At 34.8% G+C, this 27,190-nt stretch overlaps 1 protein-coding gene across 1 annotated transcript in view; it reads right to left on the bottom strand.

Annotated features, from left to right (window-relative positions):
* Positions 1-1,235: 1,235 nt before the first annotated feature.
* Positions 1,236-27,190, bottom strand: part of FAP (fibroblast activation protein alpha) — a 36,371-nt gene continuing 10,416 nt past the window's right edge. Inside the window, exons 8-26 of the mRNA XM_056496640.1 lie at positions 26,818-26,938; positions 26,168-26,322; positions 24,993-25,096; positions 24,521-24,656; positions 21,651-21,695; positions 19,907-20,011; positions 19,732-19,802; positions 19,079-19,132; positions 18,637-18,761; positions 17,387-17,434; positions 14,580-14,678; positions 13,790-13,859; positions 12,323-12,517; positions 9,945-9,999; positions 7,416-7,515; positions 4,392-4,456; positions 3,246-3,318; positions 2,917-2,990; positions 1,236-1,571 (exon numbers count right to left, since the gene is read on the bottom strand). Of these exons, the coding sequence (XP_056352615.1) occupies positions 1,470-1,571; positions 2,917-2,990; positions 3,246-3,318; positions 4,392-4,456; positions 7,416-7,515; positions 9,945-9,999; positions 12,323-12,517; positions 13,790-13,859; positions 14,580-14,678; positions 17,387-17,434; positions 18,637-18,761; positions 19,079-19,132; positions 19,732-19,802; positions 19,907-20,011; positions 21,651-21,695; positions 24,521-24,656; positions 24,993-25,096; positions 26,168-26,322; positions 26,818-26,938 (1,797 nt within the window). The 3' untranslated portion in view covers positions 1,236-1,469. The remainder of the gene's footprint in view (positions 1,572-2,916; positions 2,991-3,245; positions 3,319-4,391; positions 4,457-7,415; positions 7,516-9,944; positions 10,000-12,322; positions 12,518-13,789; positions 13,860-14,579; positions 14,679-17,386; positions 17,435-18,636; positions 18,762-19,078; positions 19,133-19,731; positions 19,803-19,906; positions 20,012-21,650; positions 21,696-24,520; positions 24,657-24,992; positions 25,097-26,167; positions 26,323-26,817; positions 26,939-27,190) is intronic.

Here is a 27,190-nt window from a genome sequence, read left to right as displayed (position 1 = left end):
AACTTTCTTACAGCTATAATTTTTTCCTTTAGCCATTATAGCAGTTGAATTTTAATTACATTACCAACAAAAAGCTCATTAACGTCACGTAATTGGCAGTGTTTCCAAAAAAACCTGAACTAATTGAGTATTTTCTGAAGAGTTCCCATCAAAGTATAATTTAACCATTACAAACAGCTTGGCAACTACATTTACATAAAGATGTATCTAAGGAATGTTCTCATGTGTGGAAAATCAGATTTGATATTGCCATTAACAAACGAAGGAAGCTGTTACATAGCAAATCACTTCCACATTTTAATTATTTTGGCCAAACCCCATGTTTTTGTCAAGCAAGTCAAATGAAACCCCTTGCTTTTCCGTAAAGAAGCAGCAACTGGTCTCAGACTGAGAGTTATGAAGCAGCTTGCTTTATGGGAAGGCAACACAATCTATTTCAGGTTATTTTGTACTCTTAACAGCTAATAAAAGAGATTGTGTCAGAAAGACCATGGTTCTTATGCAGCAGACTAATTCAGAATTTTTTAAACTCATCACCAAGGATTTGTTTCATCTACAGTGGATTTCTTGGCAATTATTTTGTTAATATTCTTTTATTATGACAGGACAGATTTAATTACTAATGAAAATAATACAAGTATTCCAATCATTATTAGCTTCCAGAATTTTTTAAAGACTCTCTAAAATATTTTCACTAGAAACGAGGCACAGAAAGCTTGCACAATCCTTTGATCCTTCCCCTCCAGTCTGGGATGAATGACACTGAGATCAATTTGAATGCTGAAGTGATGATTAGAAATGAAAACTAGTCAATATAGCTCACATACTTTGAATACAGGTGAAAAACTCACTGATATACAATAGTTATCATAAGTGTCTTCCTTTCATGTTTAAACATGAACACTGAGAGTTTTGCAGATCATGGTTTCAAACAAGAGTTGAATAAAATTTGAACACATTCAATACTCTCAATAAGTACCCAAAATTCAGTGTTAAAAATTGTGTTCCTATCTCTTCTTGGATTCTTTACAAATAAAAGTTTGAAATAAATTTTGAGGAACTGGTTCTTGTTAGGATGCTGATTAGGTACTTGCACTGCTTCCTTTGTCCTTTCCCATTTTACAGTTCTAGTAAACCAATGCCAACATATTAATCTGACAGTGTGCATTTGCAATGAACCACCTTTCTTGGACTGCAAATTGTAAGTTTAAGCAAGTCAGCAATAGATGCACAAGACCTTTTACATTCTGATTTTATTTTTTTCTGTCAAACAGATATCAAATGTGTCAAAACATTTGTTACCATAACATTTGCTAATATACAATATCAAAAGTGGATGTAAACATCAAGTTTTAAATTTCAAAGTTCCTGTGATCAATTCACCTGAAAACTATACAACTTGAGCACTGCTGTCATTTCTTTCTCCCAGAGATGTCTTCAGATGCCTTAGCATGCTCTGAGTAGCCTACTTATTCTGACAAAGAAAAACATTGTTTGAGAAAGTGGGTCATATGTGTGTAGAGATGTTTGCTGGAAAGGCCTGGAATTCCATGGTTCTGATCAGTATACCACTGAAAGAAAAAACAAAAACAAAACATAAACCCCTTATGTTATGTTTTCAATTCTGCACGAGTTAAACAATACAAAGAATGTATTTTATTGCTATACAGAAGAAAGTGGATAGCTCAAGACAAAAGACGAACTTGATAATTTTTTTTATCAGTTCCCAATATATTATTATTCTTGCTGGAAAAAAATGGTTTCTAAGCCTTCTGTTATTTAAGACTAAGCATTACTGCCTCAGTACTTACAGGCCAGCTGTATCAAGACAGGCAAAACAGCCTTGAGATGCCATTAGGGATGAAATCCCCTTGACCTGCTGCATGACCTGAGCAATAGGGGTAAGAGCCTTGCTTAGGAATAAGTATTGGGCTTTAAGCAACAACATTTCAGCTAAATGTTGTTTGAGTTCTATTCAAAACATCCTGCATTACAGCAGAGCCATGAACCTTGTGAGTGGTGTACTGGAAATAAAACACATATATGAATTATGCTAACTCAGAAATATCTGCCATTTCACTGTAGCTGAACCAGAATGACTACAATGCATGGAGTAATCCAGATACTCAGGACATAACCCAGATTTGCTAAAGATCAGCAAAGGAGGCAGAAAATGTGTAATGCACAAAAGGGCCTACAAAACCCTGTCAACCCTTTTTGGGGAGTTCACGGCCCTAAGAAACCAGACTCAGACAGAAGGCCGTATGTTTGATAGCAGGCAAACACTTTGGTTATCAACCCTGAGAAAAACTGTTTGGAAGCAGAGGTTAGCATATAAATCAGATCTACATTTCCCCTGTTTATTTATCCTTTATATTCTGCAACCTCTTGCCTATATGTTTCTTTTTTTGCCTGTTCCTGCTATCCCATGCAAGTTTTTAGAGAACATTTTTGCTGATTCTGGATATATATTTGGATACCTTACACCCTTTTTTGCTTTTTTCACTTTGTGCCTGTGGCAGGCAAGTCCAATTCAAGACAGAATCTACCACAACCAGTGACAATTTGGCCCCAGAACTCAGCTCTTTTATCTTCCTCTTTTACCAGGTATCAGAAACACTCATGAGGCGGATGGTTCTTATTTTTCTCCCTGGCTCATTTTAAAAGCCTCCAAGTTATTCTTGACAAGAGAAAAATCCTGCTAGCACCCAAGGGCAAGGGGAAAAAAAAGAGCAGGCAAATCATTTGGGGAAGAAATTGAGAAGTTGTTTATGAAGAATAACAAATGCACTAGCAATTGCCAAATTTTGAAGCATGTTCAGTTGAACAGGGTTGTTAAAAACACTGCCAAATGTCAGATAAGCTTATTGATAAAGTTATGAACCACTTTTCAAAATGAAAAATAGTATTATTTACCATTGCCTGGAAATCCACCTGTGCATTAACCAGAGCTTTTGCAATTTGTGCTGAGTTCTGAAAATGTACATTATCTAAAAAGAAAAAACAAGAGATTGTCTGTTGAAACGTGCTAATACCAAAAGCATAAAGTTATAGTGCATTTAGCTGTGTCCACTAATTATCAAGTGATACAGTTGACATTACTAAGAACGAGTAAGCATCTTATGATAGGTCATATGGAAATCTACCAAATATCTAAGTCCTGACCCAATCAAAGATAGACGCTTAATGGTTTTCAAACAAAGTGATTCTGGCTCTGTGTTTGTTCTGCCGTTTGCAAACCTCACCATCTGCTGTTCCATGGATGAGAAGATACTCCACGTTTTGGAAATTCTTTGCTCTTGCCATCACAGTTGAATTCTGTTGAGAGGAAAAAAGAACAGTTCAGCAATTTCAATTTAAACCACTTATTTATAGTGCTGAAAGGCTTTCATTACCTGGTAGAAAAACAATCAAACAGTTGAAGTGACATGACAGCAGTGACTTCATATCAATCTGAAATTACTATAGAAACCATGTATATGGCTATGTAGGTGTATATATATATATACATATATATATATACACACACACATACACATCAGTCTCTATAGACGGATCTGAACAACCTGGATCAACAACCCAAAGCCAGATGTCTGAGGTTCAATAAGGCAAAGTGCCATGTCCTGCTTTTGGGTCACAACCACCCTTATGCAGCATTAGGGGCCATTTGGAAGGGTGACTGCAAAGCTCTCTGGTAGAAAAGGACCTGTACTGTATTGGCTGAAAACAGCTGAACACGAGTCAATGCATGCCCAGATGGCCAAGAAGACCAGAGCCATCCTGGCCTGTACCAAAAGTGGCTAGCAGGACCAGAGAAGTGGGTACTGGACACTGCTGAGGCCACACCTCAAATCCTCTGTTCAGTTTTGGGCCCAAGAAAGACATTGAGGTGCTGGAGTATATCCTGAGAAGGACAATGGAGCTGGTGAGGGTCTGAAGAGTGAATCCTCTGAGGAATGGCTGAGGGTTTAGCCTGGAGAAGAGGAGGCTCAGGAGGGATCTTAAAATTCTCTGTAACTCCCTGAAAGTATGTTTTACCCAGGTGGGGGGGTTGGCCTCTTGTCCCATGCAACAATCAACTGGACATGAGGAAATGGCCTCAAATTAAGGCAAAGGAGGTTTAGACTGGATATGAGGAAAAATTTCTTCATGGAAAGGGTTGTCAGACATTGGAACAAGCTGCTCAGGGCAGTGGTGGAGTCACCATTTGGGAAGGTATTTAAAAGACGTGTAGATGTGGCACTTGGGGACATGGTTTCATGGCAGTAGCTTTGCAACAAAAGGACTGTATCATGAAAGCTGGTGGGCCACTTTCTTTCTTCACAGTTCCACTTATTCATGGAAGTGTGATTCAAATTTAAGGCAGATCACCAGAGAAACAGAATTCTCACCTTATAGTGCTCAAGATTATCAGACTTTATAGGAAGACCCATAAATCGTTCTGTGTAGATCGATGCTGAAATTAAAGAAGAAAAAAAGCTATAGATAAAGAAAGTGCAGATATTTTGTAGCTTCAGTGACACACAGGAAATTAAACAGAAATTAAATTATATTTACTGTGTCTGTTCTTGGTTTCCTCATAACACACCAAATATAATCATATTTTAAAAATCAACTATGAAGGCTAATTATTCACTATTCTCCAAACCATCTTTGCAGAAATAGTGGTTTTATACTCATTTTTGTGGATAAAGGTAATTAACTGATATTGCTTTATGTGGTTGGGTTGAACTCCTGAAGTCAGCTGAATATGGCAAGGAACCAAAAAAGGTGCATGGTGAAAAGATGACACAGACTAATTCTGACATCTGAAAAGAGGAGCTGAGGATTTGTATGTGTATTAACAGTAAATATTCATATGCATGTTGTCCTTTTCCTATTGAATGTATATATATTCAGCAATTACGGGTAGCTGGAAAGGCATGACCTGGAAAGGTGGCCCATTGCTTTTCAGGTCTCTGTTCAATTCTTTTTTCTAACTACAACAAAAACTGGTAACAGATTTGACAAAATAAATGTGAATAACTGAACAGTATTCATCACCAAGAAATCAGCAGAAAAATCTCTCTTTGAGCTGCCTTGGTATTTGTACTTTAGCTAGAAGCTGTTATGAAAATTTATGGAAAACTGACACAGCAGCTGCTACTACCAGAAGATGACTTTCTTTATGACCTTGCCTTGAAAGAGTAACTGACACATATTGAGCAGTCAAGCTGCAGTATTAAAAGGATTTCATTTATTTAAGGGAGTCAAGGCTTTCTGGCAAAGAAGAGCTATCATCTTTCCCTCTCAAAAGATAGGTGATGGCCACTGTAATCATTAAGGAATTGGGATTGTTTATCTTGTCCAGTTTGAAACAGTGTATTAAAAAAAATTTGTTAAACAATAGAAATAAGAATCCTCCTGGGAAAAGAAAATTAATCAATACACACTTGTTCCCATAGTTTATTATGTGTCATTTACATGTGCTACCACTGAGACCTAAAGATGTCTCCCAGATCAGCCAAATAAGGCTTCTGAAGATAATTTGTAATGTAAGTACCAAGAAAATTTAAGTAGCCCGTCTTTTATCAAAATCCTTTATCATTCCATGAAAACAGAAAATGTGCAATATCTGTTGTCAACACAGTGTCAAACAACCATATTGGGCTTAAGTTTTCAATAAAATAGACTCTTTCTGAATGGCAGGCATTTCTACAGTATTCTGAGCCAATTTTTCAACTCTCTTCTACCAATATAGCTACAACAAGTCCACAGAGGTCAACAGAATTGCATTATAATAACTAAGTGGAAGATTCAGCTTGTCAATTATAGAGGAAGGAAAAGCAGATAAATTTAAATAAATTTTAATAAAACAGTCACAGATATAATGCTTTTAACTATACATTGTCCCTGAATGGAATCTTCCTTTTCATCTTATAATTTTCAGCTGTTATTAACTCTGACTCAAAATGGAGGGGGGACTTCTGACAAAACCTTATCATCCAGAATCTCATCTGTGCATCTAAAAGAGGGCTGGACAGAATTTAGAAGCTCTAGGGGCCAGTATATCCTCTGACATACTGATACTACTCAGAGACTCAAGGACGTAACATCCTGTAGTTTTGCCCATAACACACTTCAGCCTAATGTTAACATGATCTGTTTGCCAAAACTTATGACTCATGACCTCCTTGTTTCCTTCCTTCCTTAGTGAAGGTACATTTGCCTGTTTGGATTTTACAATGTGTTTTCAGCAAGATTCTTTAATTGCCACCTGAAAATTCAGCTGATGTAGAGATGGCAATGGTGCAGGTCTAATCTGCTTGAACTTAAAAGCTTCATTTGAATTGTGATGCTGGGACAAATTTTTATAACCCTTCTTTCATTAAGGGACTTTTGCAAAAGCAGTGCTTTATGCCTGCATCCTGGAAATAATTTTGTGATCATGAGTAAAAATGTCTTTAAAAAATCTTGATGCCAGTAAAACACGAAGACTATGCTTCCTGTGTCATACAAATATTTTCCCCTTTGTTTGCAAAACACCATAAATACAAGGAATGTCTGTGCTAGCAGTCAGGGAAGGAATCTTTCCCATTTAACCAAAAATTTTTCTCATAACCAAGACTTCTTAGAAAACGACCATATGCTAAGTAAATGTGTTCAAAGTGCTACATTTTACTCATTGAAAATATTCATGCCATGATTTTTTTTTTACACTAAGGTTCCTTAACACCATGCCAAAAGCTTAACAGGTCGGCAAGTATGAGTATGTTCCTGCTTTATTCACACAGGAAGGCCTTGGGAATGTATTCCCAGTGTTATTTCTTCTCAACAGTTTGGAGCCTAAATCCATAAACATGAATAAAAACATGTATTGCAACACAACAATACAGGAGGTGGGACTGAGAAACATTTAAAGGGAAAAGTATTTAATTAAAAAAAAAAATTGAACACAATAGTCATTCTCTTTTCCACTGCTATTTGGAAACAACTTTGCAGTCATCAGAAATACTGATACCTGACACAGGTCATCTGTGGTGTCAGAAGTTGAAGTGTACTGTGACTGTGTTACTGGCAGATAAATCAGTTCAGCTGTTTCTGAATTCAGTGATAATGTTTTAGCAGGATTTGTAGGCAGATCACTCCTTAATAGCAGTTTACTGAGAGGGCTTTATACACTTACTGTTACAGAAGTGCATATGGAATTATCCAGACATACCTTCTTTGTGACAAAGTCAGTTCCAAACTGCCAGTTGCTCTCAGTTATTTTCAGCAAGAAAAACATTAAACTTAAGGTCTTAAAAGTTTTAAATCTAGGTAATTTAAATGTCTTTATGTTTCAAAGTGCCAGTCTCCTGCAATGATTTAATTTAAGAAGTCATTAAATGCTACATCTTGCTTTCCAAGTCAGTATTTATGACAAGTTTCCATACCGTAATATTCCCAGCTGGAAACAGGAGCCACAGCCATTCCACATTTAAATACTCCACTGCCAGATCCAAGTGCCAAGGAAGTTACATAGCCACCATAGGACTAGGAGGAAATCACAGACAGTTTAAAATTACTGAGGTATCATTCTGTTCTCTGAATCAAAATTCCTATAAATTAATTCCAAATTGATTAATATGCTTTGGAGGACAAAGTAACATAAGGTTGAGTTTTTTAAAAAATCAATTTATTGATATCAAATGGATCTGATGCAATTTCTTGTGAAAGAGATTAGACAATTTTATCGAATCACTTTTTATTTTGCTACTTCTACAATGTTTATCACAGGATACTGCTTTTATTACCACTTACAATCACAGAGAAATTTAATTTGGTAGTGTCCTTCAGAGTAATCTAATGTAACCTATAGCACAAAACAGGGCTAACTTCAGATGTAAATGAAAAAGCAGTCACAAGCACATCCAAAGTACACATCCTCTCCACTCAATTTTCTTCAACACTGATCACTGTTGTCATATTTTTTTCCTAAAACCTAATAGAAACTTTCCTTCTAGCAGCTTGTTTTCAATGCCTCTCATCCCTTCAAGGTGCACCTCCATGAAGATTTAGAGGCTTTTTCCCTTCCTTCACAAACCACCTATTTTTTGCTGAAGATTAGCATATTGAACCAAGTCAATCATTCAGTACCAATATACTCATCTAACTCAGGATTGAGCAATTCCTCCCTACTACCTGCCACTGTTACTAGTATTTTCTGGTTTGATTCCTCAGACTGATGCCCAGAAAGGAAGAATAAGTTCGTGGCCATAAGAAGGCTAAAGCAGTAAGTAAGCCTGGATATAAGAATAGATCTGTGAAACTGGGGCTAGTTGCTGAGACAGGAAAATAATGTAAATAAAAAGCTCTCCACGGGATGTGGAACTGAGGTTGGAAAAACTCATATCAAGTCTTTGCAAAATAATGGGTTTCTGTTTACTTTGGAATGGAGGAAGGGATAAAAATATGGTGTGTCATGAAAAATTCTGAAGATTACTTCAGCATCATATGAAAGACCAAGGGATGTAAGTAGAATTATTAATTTTTTTTTTAATACAGAAGTTAAGTTAGTCCATCCTCTTGACTTTTCAGCTTGAAATGATAGTGAGGGATATAGTAGTAGGAACAGTAATCTGTACAATTTTTCCAATTCATGTCATTTTCTCATTTGGTCTTTCAAAAAATTAGTCCACAAGGCTAAAAAGTAAGGGATTAGAATTGGGCAGATAAATATATTCACTGTAACAGATCAAGACATAGAGAGTTCACAACCCAAATTACTTTAGTGCTTATTTAAGAGCTTTTACCATCTTGAAGAGTTTGGTGAGTCTGAAAGCAAGGGTTCATACACACTCACCAAGCTGCAGCCTATAAATAAGGAAATACTTTTCAACTCCTTTCAAAGCTTACAGACCAGGGAATGGTATAATAAATTGGAAATAAATTGGAAAAAAAGACTGATAGGTTTGGTAGTAGTCCCTTTTTAAATATTTTAAAATTTAAATTTAATTATTAAATATTATAATAAATATTAAATATTATATTAAATATTATATCCATGACTGGAATACAATGTGTCCAAGCTCACAGCTGGTTCTGGAAACACTGTGGTGAAATAAAATATGATGTGATTTAAAAAAGAAAATATTTTCATGAGGCCTGAAATTACCTAATGTCACTTTAGAATTATTCACTTCTAAGTGTCTATGTCACTCAATTTCACCATATGGTACCCATTTTATTCTGGTGTTAGAGTAGTAACTGTACCAAAAGTAACTTAAATACTGGTTGGTAGAAGCTTCATAAAAAGATTTTAGCAACTCTGCTCATGTGCTGTCGAAGATCAGGCAATACATCTGGCTAAGGTTCTGGGAGCATTACAAAGAGAAATGCATTAAAAAAGCAAAGATGAAAAATAGACTGGCTAATAATTCAGAATAATTCCTATGCTGTCCAATTTTTCCACATTTTAGGGAAACTGTCAGTGTTAGAAACCCCTCAGACCCAGATTAGTCCCTGATGACCACTGCAAAGCCAGCCAAGTACCGAGTGATTCAGGATGATGCAGGGGTCACATTTTCTCATGAGAGATAGTCATAGGATTTTTCTCACTATTCTAATCTCAGATCAGAAAGGACAACACTTGAATTTTGACACCATGCCAGTAAGTCCCTAAGTTAAAAGTAAAGCAAATTCAAATGTCTTAATTTGGCTTAACTTCCAGTCCAAACAGTGTATTAGATATGAGCTTTTCAAAATTCCCTCTTGAGCTGCCAAAGATTCATTTTTGGGAGCTTGAACTGTTGCAATTGCATGTATGTAAGTACCAGCAGGAACCATCCCCTTTGCAATACCATCACACATTTGCAGAAGAAATTTTATACATATTTAAGAAAGAAACAGGAATAATAATAAAAATATACTGCTGGATTATTTAAAGATAGATATAAAAATATAGATATATAGATATCACTTACCCAGCCCCATATTGCTACTCGTTTCTCATCAATAAAGCCCATTTCTATAAATTTTCTGTGGAAAATAAAACCACAAAAATAAATGCATTTTTGCAAAAAAATTGGTAGTACCACAAGAAAATTATAAAAAATAGTTTTTCTTTCTCTTTTTTTGCAAATATCCCACCAATTTGAGCAAACTGATAAACAACATAGCATGCCTGATTTCTAAGAAGCATCAATTATTCAATCAATAGGTGTTGAAAGGGAAGAGGAAGAATTTTTCCTGAAAGAATAAAGATTGCTGAAATTAATACTTTCATCATAATAACTTTTGTTCCAGTGGATGAGGATAATTTTCATTGCTTTAGTGCCAGAGGTGCTGGATTACCTTTAACATTCAGACTTCATCATGCAAGATACTCAACATACTGATGTCACAGTGAGTTAATACTTTGATTTCTCAAGAGGAGATCAGGGATTCCCTCGAGAAATAAACTTTTGTTTTATGTGCCTGTAAAGTAAAAAGCTCTTACAGGTACTTTAATAAAAAAATAATAATGAAGGAATCATCTACTAATGCTCCAAGTAGGCAATAACCTTGAAATGTATAAAAGGTGCAAAACTTTTTATGCTCTCAAGAGTCAAACAGGTCAAAGGGAACCGTAAATATTAGGTCTCCTACAAATATCCTGCATCAGAGTATGGAGACTGTATTTTTAAAGATGCATTTGCAACATCAAAGAAAAGAGGATGAGGCAAAAGACCACAAAGGGTTGAGAGTGACAGATAAACACAATAGGTTCAGAAGCACATCAGGACACATAGTAGCCTTATTTCCTAGGACAAGCCCAAGTGATGGACAACACCCAAAATGGAGGATAGTATCTGGGTGGGACATAGTTAGAAAAGCCAAAAAATTATTCAGCTTTGTTATATTACTGTCTTAATCCTGGGGGCTCCACCTACAGTAAAAGCCCTCCAAGAACTTCCCACTGGAGTATCGAGGCTCTCTAAAAATCATGCATCTTAATCCATGTGTTAGATCAGGAAGATGGAATGCACTACATTTAACTGAATAAAAATTTAGTCTAGGTGCTGACAGAAAACTGGGAAGTGTGAAGTGTGAGGTCATTTTTTCATGGCCTGTCTCAGCAGATTTTGCAACTGCAGAATCAGTTTAGGTTCCCTCTGATATTCTATGTCTGAGTGACTATTCAGAATAATATAAAAGCATTCTTGTGATATTTTGAAGTATGCCACCCCTCCTAAAATTTTCAAGATAGAAAACAAAATAATAGAATATTAGAAAAACTTGACATGATATACAGCTATTCTGTTTCATTTGTCACTGAAAAGGATAATGGTGCATTTGTATTTATAACATTGAGGAGGGAATTAATTATCACAAAGCAGAAAGAGGAAGGAACAGATATCCTCCTCACACATACTTGTAAATACAAGCAGTGCTCTCAAACAAGCAGAGAAAGCTGTGAAAACCTGGGTTGCTACATCCAATTTCCAGCTAAGATACTCGAGTATCTTAGCCAAGTCTGGAGGAAATAGGGTGTTTACTGTTGCACCTGGAAATCTATCCATACTCTGATGGGCCAAATTCCACACCAAAGGCTAGGCTAAACTCCTGCCTTGTAGTCATCCCTGTGGGGTTCAAACTAACACTTCTTCAAATGCTCATTTTAGCAGTGCTACTCCATCTGTAAAATTAACAAGATAACCTTTCTTTGCAATCCTCAGTTTTCACTTCCTCCCAAAATCTCTGCTTAGGGAATCGGTTTCCCTTGGAACACTTCTGTTTTTATGCAAAGGAGCAGCTTTGGGGAACACTTATCAGGGGACCTCAGATAACTTTCTGTTGCTCTTAACTATCCTACAACAACACAGAATGTAAATTTGTGACTCACTGACCTGTAGGACATTTGTGTCAGATTCAGTTTCGGTACAAATCTCATTTGACCTTTAGCTAATCAGTGAGGTAAATCTCTATGGATCTCTGGCTAATCTCTATGGTTACTGAAGTAGGCTTACCCTATAGGAAATAACTTCAGAAAAATGGATAATTGGCTTACCTCTCACCACTGACAATTGTATTTCTTTAGGCTTAGGATTGAATCCTCTTATGATTCTCTTACGCAATGCAAGTCATGAGGTCCAAATGTGGACTTGGTGGTATATGGACTTAATATACCAGACAAAACCTCACTGACATGAAGCAAACACTAGTATTTTATTTTTATAAGTGTTTTTGTCTTATATCCTGGAGACCTCAGGTCTTCAGAAGAAAGGCTGAGAATGCAATATTTCTTTCACCTTACTACTTCTTGGTATACAATACACAGGTGTACAAATACAACAGCTACACAGGGGGATAACCTACTTACTTAACTGCTGAGATTTGGTCCTCAACTTCATAGACTCCAAGTCTTCGATATACTGCATGCAAAATCTTGTCACCTTGATAAGCTGTCCCTCTGCCATCCACCAGGGCAACAATAATTCCCTCTTTGCTTGCAAGATAGGTTATCCAGCTGATGCTAAAGGTTTCCTTTACATTCTGACTGCAAGGTCCTCCATACCTGAGGATGAAAATTTATACATTTTCAACTCATACTTAAAAATTTATAAATGGTTATTAGACATTGGACTATAGCTATTGGTACTGATAACATCTTCGCCACATGTATTTTGCTGCATGACTGTGGTTCAGAGAGCTCAGCAGACAAACAGTTCTACTGCTATTTACAGGTAGTTATGAGATTTTGCTATCTAAAATCCATTTTAATAATTTAAGTCTTATTCCTAAGGCAGATAATTAGTTTCAGCTCAGACTAAGTGATGCAGTATCAGCTGCTTGTCCTAAGGGGAATCCTTGAGGGAAGAGATCCCTCAAAGATTCAATTCTTTGCTGTCTCCAAATCTCTTAGGTGTAACAGCCCTTTTTGGAGCTTTTCTGCTTTTTTGCATTTGATTCCCACAGGCAGTCAGAAAAAGAAAACAAGAAGAAGCATACAGCTCCTTACACTTTTTGGCTATCCCCAGATGTTATTTGTTTCAGTAAGGAAGATCATGGGCTGTTGGAGCTGCGGGCAGAACAGACCCCACATAGCTGAGCAATACAGAGACACTCCACATGGGAATGGCCTAATACAAATTACACATTTGACCTCAAGGACAGGACTCTTACACTCCAAACTTCAAACATCCTTAGCATTATTGGACATTTGGATCATCACTGATTAATAAAAAATGATGTAAAGTTCCCACTCAGCTCTCCTTTCTGCATTTTTTTCTTTTTTTCACCACTGCAATTTTTATTGCCTGCAATAAATTATATGAAATGCTCTTAACAAGCAAGTCCACATGGCTTAGTTTTCTCTTCTTCTTAAAAAACGAATCAGGCTCTTTCATTTTTTTCATAATAACAAAGCTGAAATCAATTCTTTCAGACTGTCTCATGATAAAAAGAAGCAGCTACAGAGCAAGGAGTAGCGCACATGATTTTAGCCTTTCTCTTCCTCTGAGAAAGTAATCCTTACCATGCTAAGATTAACATTAAAATCCTTATTGATCTCCATTTTTATCCCAGAAATATATTGAAAAAATCACAACAAATGAAACAAAACTAAGTAGTTTTACTTCTGCTTTATAAAATGTTGCAAATGTCCCAGGTTTTGTTAAATTAGAAAAAGTGTGTTTTCTAACAAAAAAAAACAACAAAAAACAAAACAAAACAAAACAAAAAAACCAAACCAAACCAAACCAAACCAAACCAAACCAAACCAAACCAAACCAAACCAAACCAAAAACCCAAAAAAAACAAACATTCAAAGAAAGTTAGAGTTACATACACCTGAATAAGCAGAGGGTACTTCTTGGATCTATCGAACTGTGGAGGTAGAAGCATTTTGTACCACAAAGCTAGAAGAGACAAATTAAAATTAGATTCTTAATGGTTGAAACAATTCCTCTAGGCATAATCCAGAGTCTGGTGTAACAGGGTATAAACATGAATCAGCACATAGTACACAACGCACGAACTGTGAATCACAGAACTGATGCAATTAACTGTTTATATAGACCTGTTGAAGAAAAGCTTCAAAGAAACTCACATTTATTTAATTTAGCTATGCATTAAATATTACTTCACAAAAGTCTAGGTTCTTAGTTTTTCCAGGTGCCTAGAAAAGCATAACTATCTTAAGATTATCAGATATTAGTTTTGGAAACTTCACACTGATTTATTACCATGGGATACTGTTGGTAAGTTACTACTAAAAAGTACAGTGCAAGCAAGTCAATATAATGCACAACACATAAACAGCAGCTTACATTTCCCATTTTATTACCACCATATTATATTGTTTTTACACAATATTTAAACTCTTTGCTAAAAGTATTAAAGATCTTTTAAAAACTTGCGTTGTGAAACAAATGTATTTTGACTGCTATTTTACTGAGAGATACCCTGAGGCATAGACAAATTAACTGTTATTGGACAGGGCAGAGCCAAACCTCTTCTTCCCAAGCTGACAGCTAACAACTTTGTTCTACAGAAAGACAATATTAACTATAACAAAATTAAGGCAAAATATTAAAATTGTAAGAATAAAAATTACAATAAAGATGTGTAATTCTTACTTATACCATCCACTTCAAGCTTATTAATTTCTTCTTTTGGCAGTCGGATCTCTTGCAAAGCAGACTGCAATTCCCAATTGTCTTCCAATACTCTGAGCTCTAAGTAAAAGAAATGCTGGAATTATTAACTGATTTATTGCTAATTTCTCTTCGGTAATTAAGATTCCTTTATTTTGTGTTATTAGAACAGAATGGAAATCTGTGAATTTTACAATCAGAGTAATGAAATCCACTCAGACACTTCTAATTGGGCTTGATCACATAGCTAAATGAAAGAAAAGCACTGGTATTTCAGTTCACAAATACTCGTTAGATTTTTATAGGATGTACATTTTGCAATGCAAATCATTTCACATGTTGCCTCTGAGTGTTAGAGTCCCTCATGTTAAGAAGGAACAGCTTTCTCCTGCAGATCCCTCATACCAGTTTTGTAAAATGGGGGAGCTAGAAATGCAAAATTCATGGCATTGTGCAAAACACAGTCCTGTATCTCCTATATCTCTTCTCTTGCTTATCAGACTAACATCAGTTTAACTTCTGAGACCCTCGGGCAGTGTGGTCAAGCACACAGTCCCCAGGGAATAGCTTGTTTCTGGGTAATGCAGGAAATTCAGTTTCTCAAGGGGTTATGGCAAAGCTTCACTTAACCACTGTGTGATATGCTCCTACACAAAGACACCAGACTTGCAATCTCACTGTCCATATTACTGCTCACTTAGTAAACATTTTGTAAAATTTTTTTGTCTGTTTAAAATCTACACAGTACTAACATTTATTGCTTTACCTGCTTTACACCAAATTTAGTTACATAATTAAAAAAATACAGTTTAAAATTTAATTAACTTACAGGACAGATTGCAGAACTGTATATTATGCATCTATTGGGTCTTGTTTATTTATGAGTTTTCCCATAAGAAGGGAGGGATGAAGAATATTGGAAACATAATGCAAATCTGTGACTTTTAACTTCACTTTCAAAATGCAAGAACCTTTTAAAACTGCAAGAGATTTTTCTTTTTTCCTTTACCTTTCCTTCCTCCTTGTTTCTGGAAATGTTAAAAAAAGTATAAGAAGTATTCTTCTCTCCAGATATATTGAGTTAGGTAGTGCTTAGGACATGCCAGAAATATAATACTAGAATTTGTTCTTTCAAAGTACTCTTGACAAGATTTGCGGATTCAAGAGGGTTTTTTTACGGCTGAAAGATCATCCTGCCTTTGGATGCTCATGCAAACTCAGCTGAACCCTTTTCAATCCTTCCCCGCAAAACTCCTGAAACCTCCTCCCCACTACCACAACTGAATTGTAGGCATCCTGGAAGGAACTTCCAAACTGATCTATGTCAGTTTAACTGTCTCCTACTGAAACTCATGGGTGATATAGTTTCAAAATGCTGCCAACTGCAATGAAAATGGATTTACTAAAAATAGTTTTGCACCACAGAAGAGATTATGAAAGCAAGGAACTGAAGGAAAATTAATTCAAAAAAGGTAATGAAGAAGTCAAAGAGAAGCCTGGATTTGTTTTTATTCCTGGGAATAACAGTACAGAAGAGGGAGCCATGATGAAACCAGTGGTGAAAATCCATTACAGGAAATTGTTCTCTGCTGCAGAGAGGTTAAGAAACACATAACTGCACTTGGGCACTCAGTTGCATTTCAAGCAATGCATAGTTTGATAAGATAGTATCTTTTTATAAAAGATAACAGTGAATCAGGAAAAACAGAGAGTGATAACAATGGATTAAATATAAAATAAAAAAAAAAAAATCCATGCATGCACTCTATTAAAACCTTTACATCTATTTAAACCTTCTGCAAAAGGAATACCAGAACACAGTTTTTTATACCATAAGTGCAATAGACATGTTAACCTATCTTCCATTTCCAAAAATTTTAAAGTAGTTATAAAATAAGGCGTACCAACTACACTACCACTGATTATAAAGTGGTTATAAAATAAGGCGTACCAACTACACTACCACTGATTACTGGGGAAGGAAGGGAATGCTAAATCACTGAAGTTTATACAGAACCATGCTACTTTTCATAACATTCCAGGAACTGAAGGCTTAAAGTTAGAAAAGAACTTTTAGGGAAAAAAAACGAGGGACAGAGAGAGAAGATTCAGAATAATTAATAGTTTCATAGTTTGAAAGTTCCTGCCTTGCTTGGTTGCAAACAGTCTTCACTCACAGGCTACTTAAAGAATAGGGGCTCTGGATGTTTCTTGCTGAAGATCATACTTTGTATCAATAATTACACCCTGTCTGAAGCAGTTATTTGAACTGATCATCTGAAGAGGTTCTGCTCTTCTCTGACATCTCTACTGATGGCTGAAGTCATTGATCCAAACTCTAATTACTACAGTACAATAGGTCAAACTTGAAATAGTACATGACTGTCTTTTGTATAAGGTAGTGTTGCCTCACGAGAAAGAAAGTCTTGTGTTCATCCAAATGTGAAAAGGAATATTCCAAAAATCACAATAATGATTTCTACAAAGTTTAACTCAAAATTTGATGGACAAAGAGTTGCCCATGTTCATTTTGTCTACAGTCTATAAACAGGGAAAACAGCAGGATGCTATAAAAATGCTGGACTCAGGAACTGAGATAAACGCATTGGTGTGTTCATTCATGTCTGGATTTTACTAATGAATTGATCTAGAAAGGCACTATTTTAATACCAAAGAAGATGAAAGGCTCCTTGATCACAGTCCTAAGTATTGTATTAGAAGACCTGGATCTGGATTAGAGGTAAAGGAGTATACCAATTGCTCAGAAATAGACAGGATACTTGCGGTACCTCTATCACCACGGTTCTCAAAAAGAGTAGAAATGGGAATCCCGGGACCTGTTACAAGAATGATAAAAAGTCAGTTTATGGTTTGAAGCTGGAATTTGGTGATGCAGCGTGTATTACAATTAATACTGATAACTGACAGGAGCTAAAGAGCTCAAAGTTGATACACAAATCTGAATATTTTCTGCTGTATAAGTCACTAGTCCCTGCTGCAATAAGGTAATGTGTGTACAAAGACTTGTATATACACGGGCATTGCTTAGCAAACGTAATAGAAGCAACTTTAAATCTCCTAACGCTTCTTCCCTAGAGATGAAGTGACATCTAGTTAATACCTGAGATGTGATTACGTAAGGTGAATGCAGAACTAACAATGTGAAACATTCTTCTGAGAACATGTCACATCGTATTTGTGAAGGTGAGTGCCTTTCACATGGTGATGACCTTACTGACTATTCTGTGCAAGAATGATTGAAAGGTGTTGTTATTTGCTACATTTGGTTCTCTGCTCAACAGAAGTTCTAAGGAACTTTTCAGCTGATCAGTCAGTGCAGTATCACAAGAACAGTAAACTTTATAAGAAGTACACAAAAGGAAAACCTTGGATACTTTCCTCTTTGTTTAGATTGTGATGTCACTGTTTTTTGAGTACAGCAGTGGATGAAACCTTAGATCACTGAAATTACCTAATTTATTACAAAACAGCTGACTTCATTTAATACTTGTGTCTTGCAAGTGGATTCAATGATTATGTATCTTGAACTGAATTTTTCTTAGATCAGTTATTAAAAATGTTCTCAGGTGCTAAACAACCAATATTTATGGCTGACACAGGTCTTAATATTTTCAGTTGGGAAATACAGTAAAATAGTTTCTCACAGCTAGCTTTGATCACCTAAGTTGGTAAAGAGTATATGTTTCTAAATCCTGCTCTGGCTGCTTCAAGAAAAACATGGCTCTCATGAGCTGGATTAAAATCTCTTTTGTGACATGAAGGATATTCAAATTTTTTTTTAATTCTCAAAATCCCAAGCTTTTTGTTAAAAAAGTAAAATAATCCTGAATATATCTGTATTTACTGAAATTTCTTCACAAAATTTTTGAACATGGGAAATCTCTTTCTGGAAATCTTTCCTAATAATTGTGAAGTTTCTGAGAGTCATACAGAAATTATTTGGGATTATCAGTATTAACTACAGTGCTATAAATTTGAAATACAATAGGTTATGCATCTGCTCGCATGCCATACATACCATAACAGATCAAGGCATAATACTTAGAACGTTCACTGAATCTTGCTGTATAATACTGACACCTCTCTTTCCTTAAATTGCAAGTAATGCATTGTTTTCTCATAGGTTTACTTCCAATGCTGATTCTAAGAGGAAAATCAAATAAAGCAATCAATATTTTGTTAAAATTAACTTTACATGTGTCTGTCTCATATTCTTAAATGCAGGCCCTATACTTTCAGAACAGTTATTTAAAAAATAAATGCTCGGCCTTTTCATCAGTGTATTTAAATGTTAGATGTCATTTCTGCTCAATTGCTTCATAGAATCTGAGGTTAAGATCTGGTTAAAATAGATTGTGAAATTACACATTAAACATCTTGAAACTAAGTTGTTTTATTGACAAATCCAGAGACATCTTGTATTAACCTATTATCAATAAGACAATGTTGAAAACACTTACTTGTAAATATTCCTTCTTCCTGGATAGCCTTCAAATTCATTGCTTGAATAGAAACTGCAAATTCATTTATATGTTAATAAATAATCCGTAAAGTGATGACCTATGAACGAGCATCAAGATGAAAAGCCATCTTGGAAGTTAATTTAGACTTTTTGAGATTTCTGCATGTGATGGAAGACTAGTTAAGCTTATATACCTTTCATCTTAATAAATCTTCACTCAGACTATGATTAGGTGACACATAAGCCATATAAATAGGAGTTCTACCTTAATTCTTATGGGCTAATCTCTCCAGTTAAGTAAGCAGTTTCTATCTATATAGTGAGCTGAATGAGAGACCATTAAAACAGAAGTAACTGCAAATTGTGTGAGGGTTAACCACATGATTAAATTAAATGTTTTTAAATAAGGCTCTCTAAGATGAGTGATAAAAATAAATAGAAAATTGAGGGCAATTTGCAAAGAATCTTTCATAAGTAAATAATGTTTACAACCCTATGCAGTGCCTTAGCATACAAATTTGTTGTGCATGCATTCAAATAAAAAACAAATTACACCTAACTATAATCTAATGAGTTAACAAACGGTGTTCAAATGATTAAGTGTTGCTTTTACTGACAACACTCACAATGTTTTTTCATCATGACACTTACATTGCATCATTTGTTACTCTGAAAATGTATATTGCCTCCCATTCTCCACTTGTAACTTGGATTGCATTCTCCTGTGTATCAAGACATTTAAGTTACTGAATATTGTAGAATTATTTCAGGATCAATGAAGAACAATGTAGAATTACTTCACTGTAGAACACTTTGCTTGACTTACCACAGAGCCATTGATGTAATGAATATGCTTATAACCATTTTTGTCACTAAAAATTTTGTAGTATGAACTGCTGTCTGATGTAAAATATGGTGCAGAAACAAAGAACTGAAACAATGGAAGAAAAACAGTAGATGAGACATAAGACTGTCCAAGCTGATAAGCAGATTATACTACACATACTAAAAGTAATAAGACTATTTAATCCATTCACATGGGACAAGCTACTTTGAACAAGTTTGTACCTGTAATATTCAACCTTCCTGTGATCACATTACAATTTCTGTCATTTGAGATTTCTTAAGCTGATAATATAGATACCTCAAGAACACCAGAAATGTGAGTTCTCTACTTGTAAGTGAAATAATTTTTATATTCTGAATGACCCTTCTTTAGTTATTTAAAAACTGGAAGAAATTATTTGTAACAAATAAAATTTTTTTAATAAAGCTAATGTTCATGAATGGTGCCAGACTGAACATTCTGTGGACCTCAAAGTTTGGCTGTCTCACTGAGCAAGCATAGCATCAAAGAAATGGATATCTGAAGTTTCCCAAACTATTTCACTAATTTTAAAGAACAGATTATTCCAGATAAGATCATTCAACTTTTAATTCCTTTCAAACAATCACTTCTTTTACTAAAATTGTCAGTCAAGGTTTAATTACTGCAACTGTAAGTTTTGTTTTCAAAACTTGAAGACATAGGAACAACCTGCAAGCACTTCAAATAGTCAAACATTCCTGTGTGAATATAACCTTTGAATCATTTTAATTCAAGCTCACCTAGGACTTGTGACCACAAGTTAAATTCTCCTGGAGACTGTATCTGTGATTCCTAATACTTGGAAGCCCATAAACTGGGATTTATGCATGTGTACAAATTCTTTAGCTCTAATAAAAATCTGTCATCAGAACCTCAAATGAAGTGCCAGAAAAAAAAAAAAAAAAAAAAGTAAAATAACTAATCCTAGTAAATATATGTTCTTCACATTAAAACATCTTTTAAGGGCAGTCCACTGCAGGATATTCAGGCAGTATGAGGTTAACACACTTGATACTGTTAACTTTCCCTACCTGAAAATAAATATAAACAACACTACATATTCACTGTTGGACTATATGACTGTACATACTGATCTCATGCTCTTAAAATTTCCTCGTGGGTTTGTTTTTACAGCAAGTTTTCAAAGGTGTATGGTTGTCTAGGATTACTGGGCAGAGAAAACATTTTTTGCTAAGAAGTAACTTCAGAGAAGTATCACCTGCCATTCTAAATGGAGTATCACACCTTGAAGGCTTCCCCTTAGCTGAAGATGTACAGCACCTGGCATTAAAATTGTTCTGAGTGGACAGGTTTCATTCTTAAGATACTGTGATAGCCCAGTTTATCCCTTGCCCTAGTGTCACCACAGGAATTTTACATCTATTCTTAGGTTCTAAGGATTACACTTAACTATAAATCTACCTCTTTTCATTACTTTCCTCCCTTCATTAATTTCTGTCTCGATCAACTTTCCTGTCTAGTCAGTTGGTCAGGACAGAAATAGGTTTTTAAATTTAGAAAGCAGGTAGCCAGATACTACGTCTAGCACAGCATTAAAAGTCTCAGTCCCACAGTGCAACAAGTCTAAGCAGTAGTGCTGTATGTCCCAGAAGGGTGCTTCATGTTTCAAAACACTGATGGGAAGATGCAGGAAGCTGCAGCTTTTAACTGAATTAAAATAGAGTACAATAAGAGCACCTACTCCGCCTGCCCATCCTGTTTGACTCTCTTCTATGTGCTGTTGATTCTGAAAAACAAAAGCAAATGTACACTCTTTAAGAAGATTGAGTTTATGGAGATTCAAAATCTTCAAACAAATCAGTAGCTGCCTGTAAAATTTCAAATTCTAAGAATTTTAGAATATTTGCTATGAAGGTTCAGGGAGTTGGAGGTTGTCTGACTAAATAATATTGTGGTATTAAGGTCATTACATTAATTAAATGATTGTTTTTAATAGCTGTCATCAGACCTAAATAAAATTTAAAGCAATTATGCAACTTTTTCACTGAAAACAAGAATTAACAACTACTTAATCACATTATTTTTTTTGGCAAAAAACCAAGTAAAATAATATCAGGAATATTAATACTAAAAATTTGGTTTAGATTTTCTTTGATTTCAGAGCTGTGATGTTGATTTGGAACAGTGGATGATGTGACTACTAGGCATTCTGAGACTATGAATATTAATTCAGAAGATCTTAACTCCTTGTTCTTAAAGCTGATTTGGAAACAGACTTATACTCAGCATGAATGATGCAGCTAAAGGTGCTTTTACATTTGTACTTATGTTCTGCTTGTAAAGTTTCTAGTGATATATTTATTATGCATTCAAGCAATGTATTTATTTTTTTATCTTGCAAACTTTTCTTTATACTGTTCATTTAATACAGTATTTCTTCACAGTCTGAAATAAATTTAACAAATTTGCTTTATAAGGAATATATTTTGTATTTCTTATCCTCAACATAATCTCATTACTATTTAAAATCACATGTTCTCCCTTTTAACTTAATCCTCACAAAGTGACTTGAGGAAACGTTGCAGGTCCTTGTCCCTTAGAAGACTAGTACTTTGCAAGGGCTCCACACAGCTACTAATGGAAAAGATGGATTTTATTTCTTTTTAAGATAATAAAAATGGGATGTATTGTTTTATATCTGCATCCTAACATTATTTTCCTTTTTTAAAATCAAGACTCAGATCTTGATGACATAGTACATTAGAGATATATATTCTCTCATTTGAGTAGTCCCAATTTCATAATGACATGCCTACCTTTTACTCATATGAATAGCTCCACTGCTCATATTGGTTTCTGTGGTCTAGTCACATGAGCAAGAGTTGAAGATGTGAACATTTCTGATGCATCTACACTTTGGGAACAGCTTGTAGATTATATTTTGTTATTTTCAAATACATAAAACATAGCACATTTATTGTACATTAGAGACTGAATGCAATCTGAATTCAACAAGAGAATGATTTTTGCTAAAGGAAATGTTCAGAGATATACTTTCTGATGGCAAATAGAGCTAATGCAGCAGTCCCATCTGTTCACACTCCTTTGATTGGCCATTTGTGCAAACTTTAATGTGATAAAAGCATTGTATCGCTGTATAAATACAGAATTATAGAAACGTCAGTAGTGACTCCATAAATAAGGTTTCATGGAGATTTGCAATTAAACAAGGATCATGAACACTGTCCTGAAAGATGTTAATTGGTCTGGTCTGGTCTGGCCTGGTCTGGTTCCAGCAAAGCAATTAAGCACATGCTTAATTTTAAACACATAAACAGATCTACTGAAGTAAATAAAACTGCTATGTGCTAAAAGTTAAGCCACTGTTAAAGTACTTCAGTGAATTGTGGTAGAATCCTAGAAACCTTACAATTTTTTTCTTTCCATTAAAATACATAATTATTAAAATATAGCTTACTTGGAGGCAATGTAGAGATTCAATGTTAAAGTACTTATAAAATACTTAGGAAATATAGCAAATGCTGCATTAAAAAATGTTGGTTTTTTCTAATAAATTACAGTATTTCTCTGAGGAGTACTACTTCAATTACAATGTTTTTGAAATAACCTTTAAAATTCCCTTTAAATTTGCAAAAATTTTCATGTTAAAGAGGAGTAAAAATTATTTTCAGCTTGAAAAGGCTGTGTCAATAAACTCTGAATTTATAATTTATACAGAATGCTTTTATAAATATTCTTGTCTTTTATTTCCTATTAGTTGAAGGTTTCATCTAATGTTAGTTTTTAATAGGTGTTCTATACCATGAACCCTAAGAGCAAAACAAGCCAAAAGTACCAGTACTAAAAGACAACAAATGAGATCTCTGTACTAGAGTTACTGAAATTCAGGGTTGTCTTTCCTTCAGGATCTATATGAATTTATCTGTGTGCACACTCTTTAAGCTTTACACAGCTGTGTTCTGTTCAGCAGAGCACAGTCTTCTTTCCCAACTGACTAAATCATCAGATGACATATTGAAACCAAATGCAGTTACTGTTGCAATTAGCCTGAAGTTTTCTATTCAGATATGATTGTATTTCTGAAAAACTGCCTACTGTCTAGAACCGTATGATCTGATAAAACAGAAGAATTTATTCTACCAGTAAACCTGCCTTACTATTAATGTATATGTTCTTTCAAATAATCTAAGATTAATCTGTCTAAAAGGACATGATTTAGTCAGTACAGAATTTCAACATGGCATAACAAGATTTTCTTTTAAAAAAGTACAGATCTGATATGGTTCCACTTTTGAAGATGCTAACACAAGAAGCAAGTAAACAACATTACTGAAAGGCTCTCAACAGCATTTTTATGGTGGTGGTTGCTGTTTTCTTGTTTTGGCTGTTATTTAAGCTTTACAAAGAAAAAAACATGATGATTTATTTCCTGGAGTAATTTTTCATCCCTCTTCCATCAATTAAAATACTGAAAAAGGTATCACTACTAGTTAAAGATTATTGTGATAAAACACTGTAAAATATAATTATGGCAGGGATTAACAAATGCTAGTTTCAGTAATTTTAGATTTATATTTCCAACTTCATTACCTCTGGACAGTCCCAAGTATTTGAGTGCTCTCTGAAGTCACAAATAGCTAAGACTGAAAAATTCTGTATTCTCTTCAGCCACTGCACACATATTCGAGTATCTGTTACCCAAGTAAGCCAAGTAAAATAGTGATCACTAAAATGTATGTACAAAAAAAAAAGGAAAAAAGAGCAGTTATTAAACAACAGGAGGAGTATGTAAACATTGCTACAGATTGCATCCCCCACATTGTTCTCTGAAAAACAACAGCAAAGCTTCCACTGTTTTAAGGTACTTTTTTATCCTTTGTAAAAATGTATCATACAGACAGTGAAAATAAAAGTGTATTTCTAGTTAGCTTCTGATCCTTCTAGGAGTTTAATATGGCAGTACACTGTTAGAAAAAGTACAATTCAGAGGTTCAAGCATTTAAAACAAATAGACAAAACCTTTTTTTTTTAACAAGAAAAGACGTATTTGAGGGCACACTACCTGGATGCTATGATTGCAGGAGCAGGCACTTCCTTAGGACCATATGCTTCAGAGTTAATAGTGTCTACAATAAACACTTTAACAGTAGGATTTTTAGCTCCAGCCTTCAAAGAAAATGTTTTAGGTTATTAAAACCGGGCTCCAAATAATTCAGATTGAGGAAAATTAAAGAACTTTTTGCAGGAAAGTAGACAGGTTACAAATATGAATTCAGTTGAGTATAACAGAGCAAATGGTCTTACACGCTCAGAGTGACACTGCAGCAGTAGTATGTACTTAATTTTGTATCATTTCACACATAAAGAAGACAACCTTTTCAACATTTGAGTTTAGTGTCTTTCTCTACACAAAATATGCTTGGTGAGAACCATTGTTCTGTTTGCAGTGTGGGTCTTTGCAGCACACATTACACTGACTTCTGCATAAAACTCCAGCAAGTGCTGTTTGACATTCCAGCTGGGAAATGGCTGCTTAAAGTGATTTCATGGTTGCTTCTTCACTGCATACGTTATCAGTTTTTTAATTCTTCTCCAAGTGTGGCCTAAACCATTCAGTTTTACTTTAGAACTGTGACCCAGCTGACAGGTGAGCAAATTCTTAAGACACATTAATATGATCCCTTGCAATCATATGAACATGATAAGAGTCAGGAGAGCTCTCTAATACAAGCTGATGAAATGCCAACCCAAAACCTTCTTGCCTTAGATCTGCCACTTGAAAGCAATTGAAATCCAAAGCCCCTTGAGATCAAAAAGCACTATGAAATGTGCAAATAAAGTGAAGCTGCTACAGCCTTTTTTTTTTTCAAAAATAAAAAATAATTTAGTCTCATAATTTATTTACTATAATGAAAAATAACAACTGCATAGTTTTCACATCAGAATAAATAAATTGAATTGAAAAATATTAAGGCTTAACTATGCAAGCATGCATTTTTGCACATGCTTCTTACCTACATGAGTAATTCCATTTATTTTACTGACATTATATTTAAATTATATTTAAATTTTTTATGAACCTACACCTTTCAGAACTTAGACCAAGCTTGTTTTCTTTCATTTAAGTAATAATGGATTTAGCCATGGTAATACTTAAGGAATTAAGCACAGTTAATTTTCTCATTGCTGTAACTCATTTCTCAACAGAAAGGAAGTCAAAAGAATGATACAACATACCTTTGGGTATGGAATAGTTATTTTTCTAGGATACTGGTCCTCACCAAAATATGAATATTCAATAACTGGTATGTCAGAATCATTAAATTGTACATATGCTAAATATCTTCCACTTGGAGACCACCACAGTGCATATTTTGTTGCTAGCATCTCCTCTGAGGAAAAAAAACAGTTTATAACTGTAATCTATCTTCCAATGTATTTTAGCACTCTACTCAGCAATCTAGACATATAAAGACAGACTAAATAAATAACAGCAAACATCTCAAAACATGCACACAGATCCCACATAACTCATTTGGGATTTCCTGTGTGTATGTTTTTGAAAAATTTCTTTGGATGCACTGAAGTGCCAAATTTGCACTGAAATTAAAACTTTAAATCTTAATTCCCAGCCTCTGCCTTTGCATCAGAAGGAAGAGAACTTTGTAGAGTTCTGATACAGTTTCAGTAACAAAGACTCAGGATTTTGGTTATGTGTTATGAATACAAAATTCACACATTGTTCAGCAAATACAATATGGAAAAGAAGTAATCCTTAGGGCTTAAAAAAAGGAGCATCATCACAGATATTTTTAAATGGATTGTGAAAACCGGAACCAATCTAAACAAAACATTTACCATTTTGCTGCCCTTCATGATTTACTGACCTTCATAGACCCAGTCAGGAATCCCATTAAATATTTCATTCTGCTTTCCATCACTTGTTATTTTAATTGGTTCCTCTCTGGGACTTTGTTTCAAGTAGATATTATTCTGATATACATATACCTAAGGACAAAAAAAGTTTTTTTAAGAGCACAGGCAGTAACAGGATTAAAGCAAGATCTTCTGTAGTCACAACTCAATAGTCATTACACTAGCAAGACCTAATGAATACAAAATGGGAAATAGTACACTAAAAGCCCTTGCAAATTCTACAAGAGTTGGTATCTCAGTAAAAAAAATTATACATTACAGGCCAAATTCTATGTTCAGTAAAAATTTTAGAACAGATTTTAATATTGCATCTTTAAATCTCCA

The sequence above is a fragment of the Oenanthe melanoleuca genome, chromosome 7, assembly GCF_029582105.1.
Source record: "Oenanthe melanoleuca isolate GR-GAL-2019-014 chromosome 7, OMel1.0, whole genome shotgun sequence".
Classification (NCBI taxonomy): Eukaryota; Metazoa; Chordata; class Aves; order Passeriformes; family Muscicapidae; genus Oenanthe; species Oenanthe melanoleuca.
Note: the sequence above shows the minus strand (reverse complement) of the source record. Positions and strands in the feature narration are given on the sequence as shown.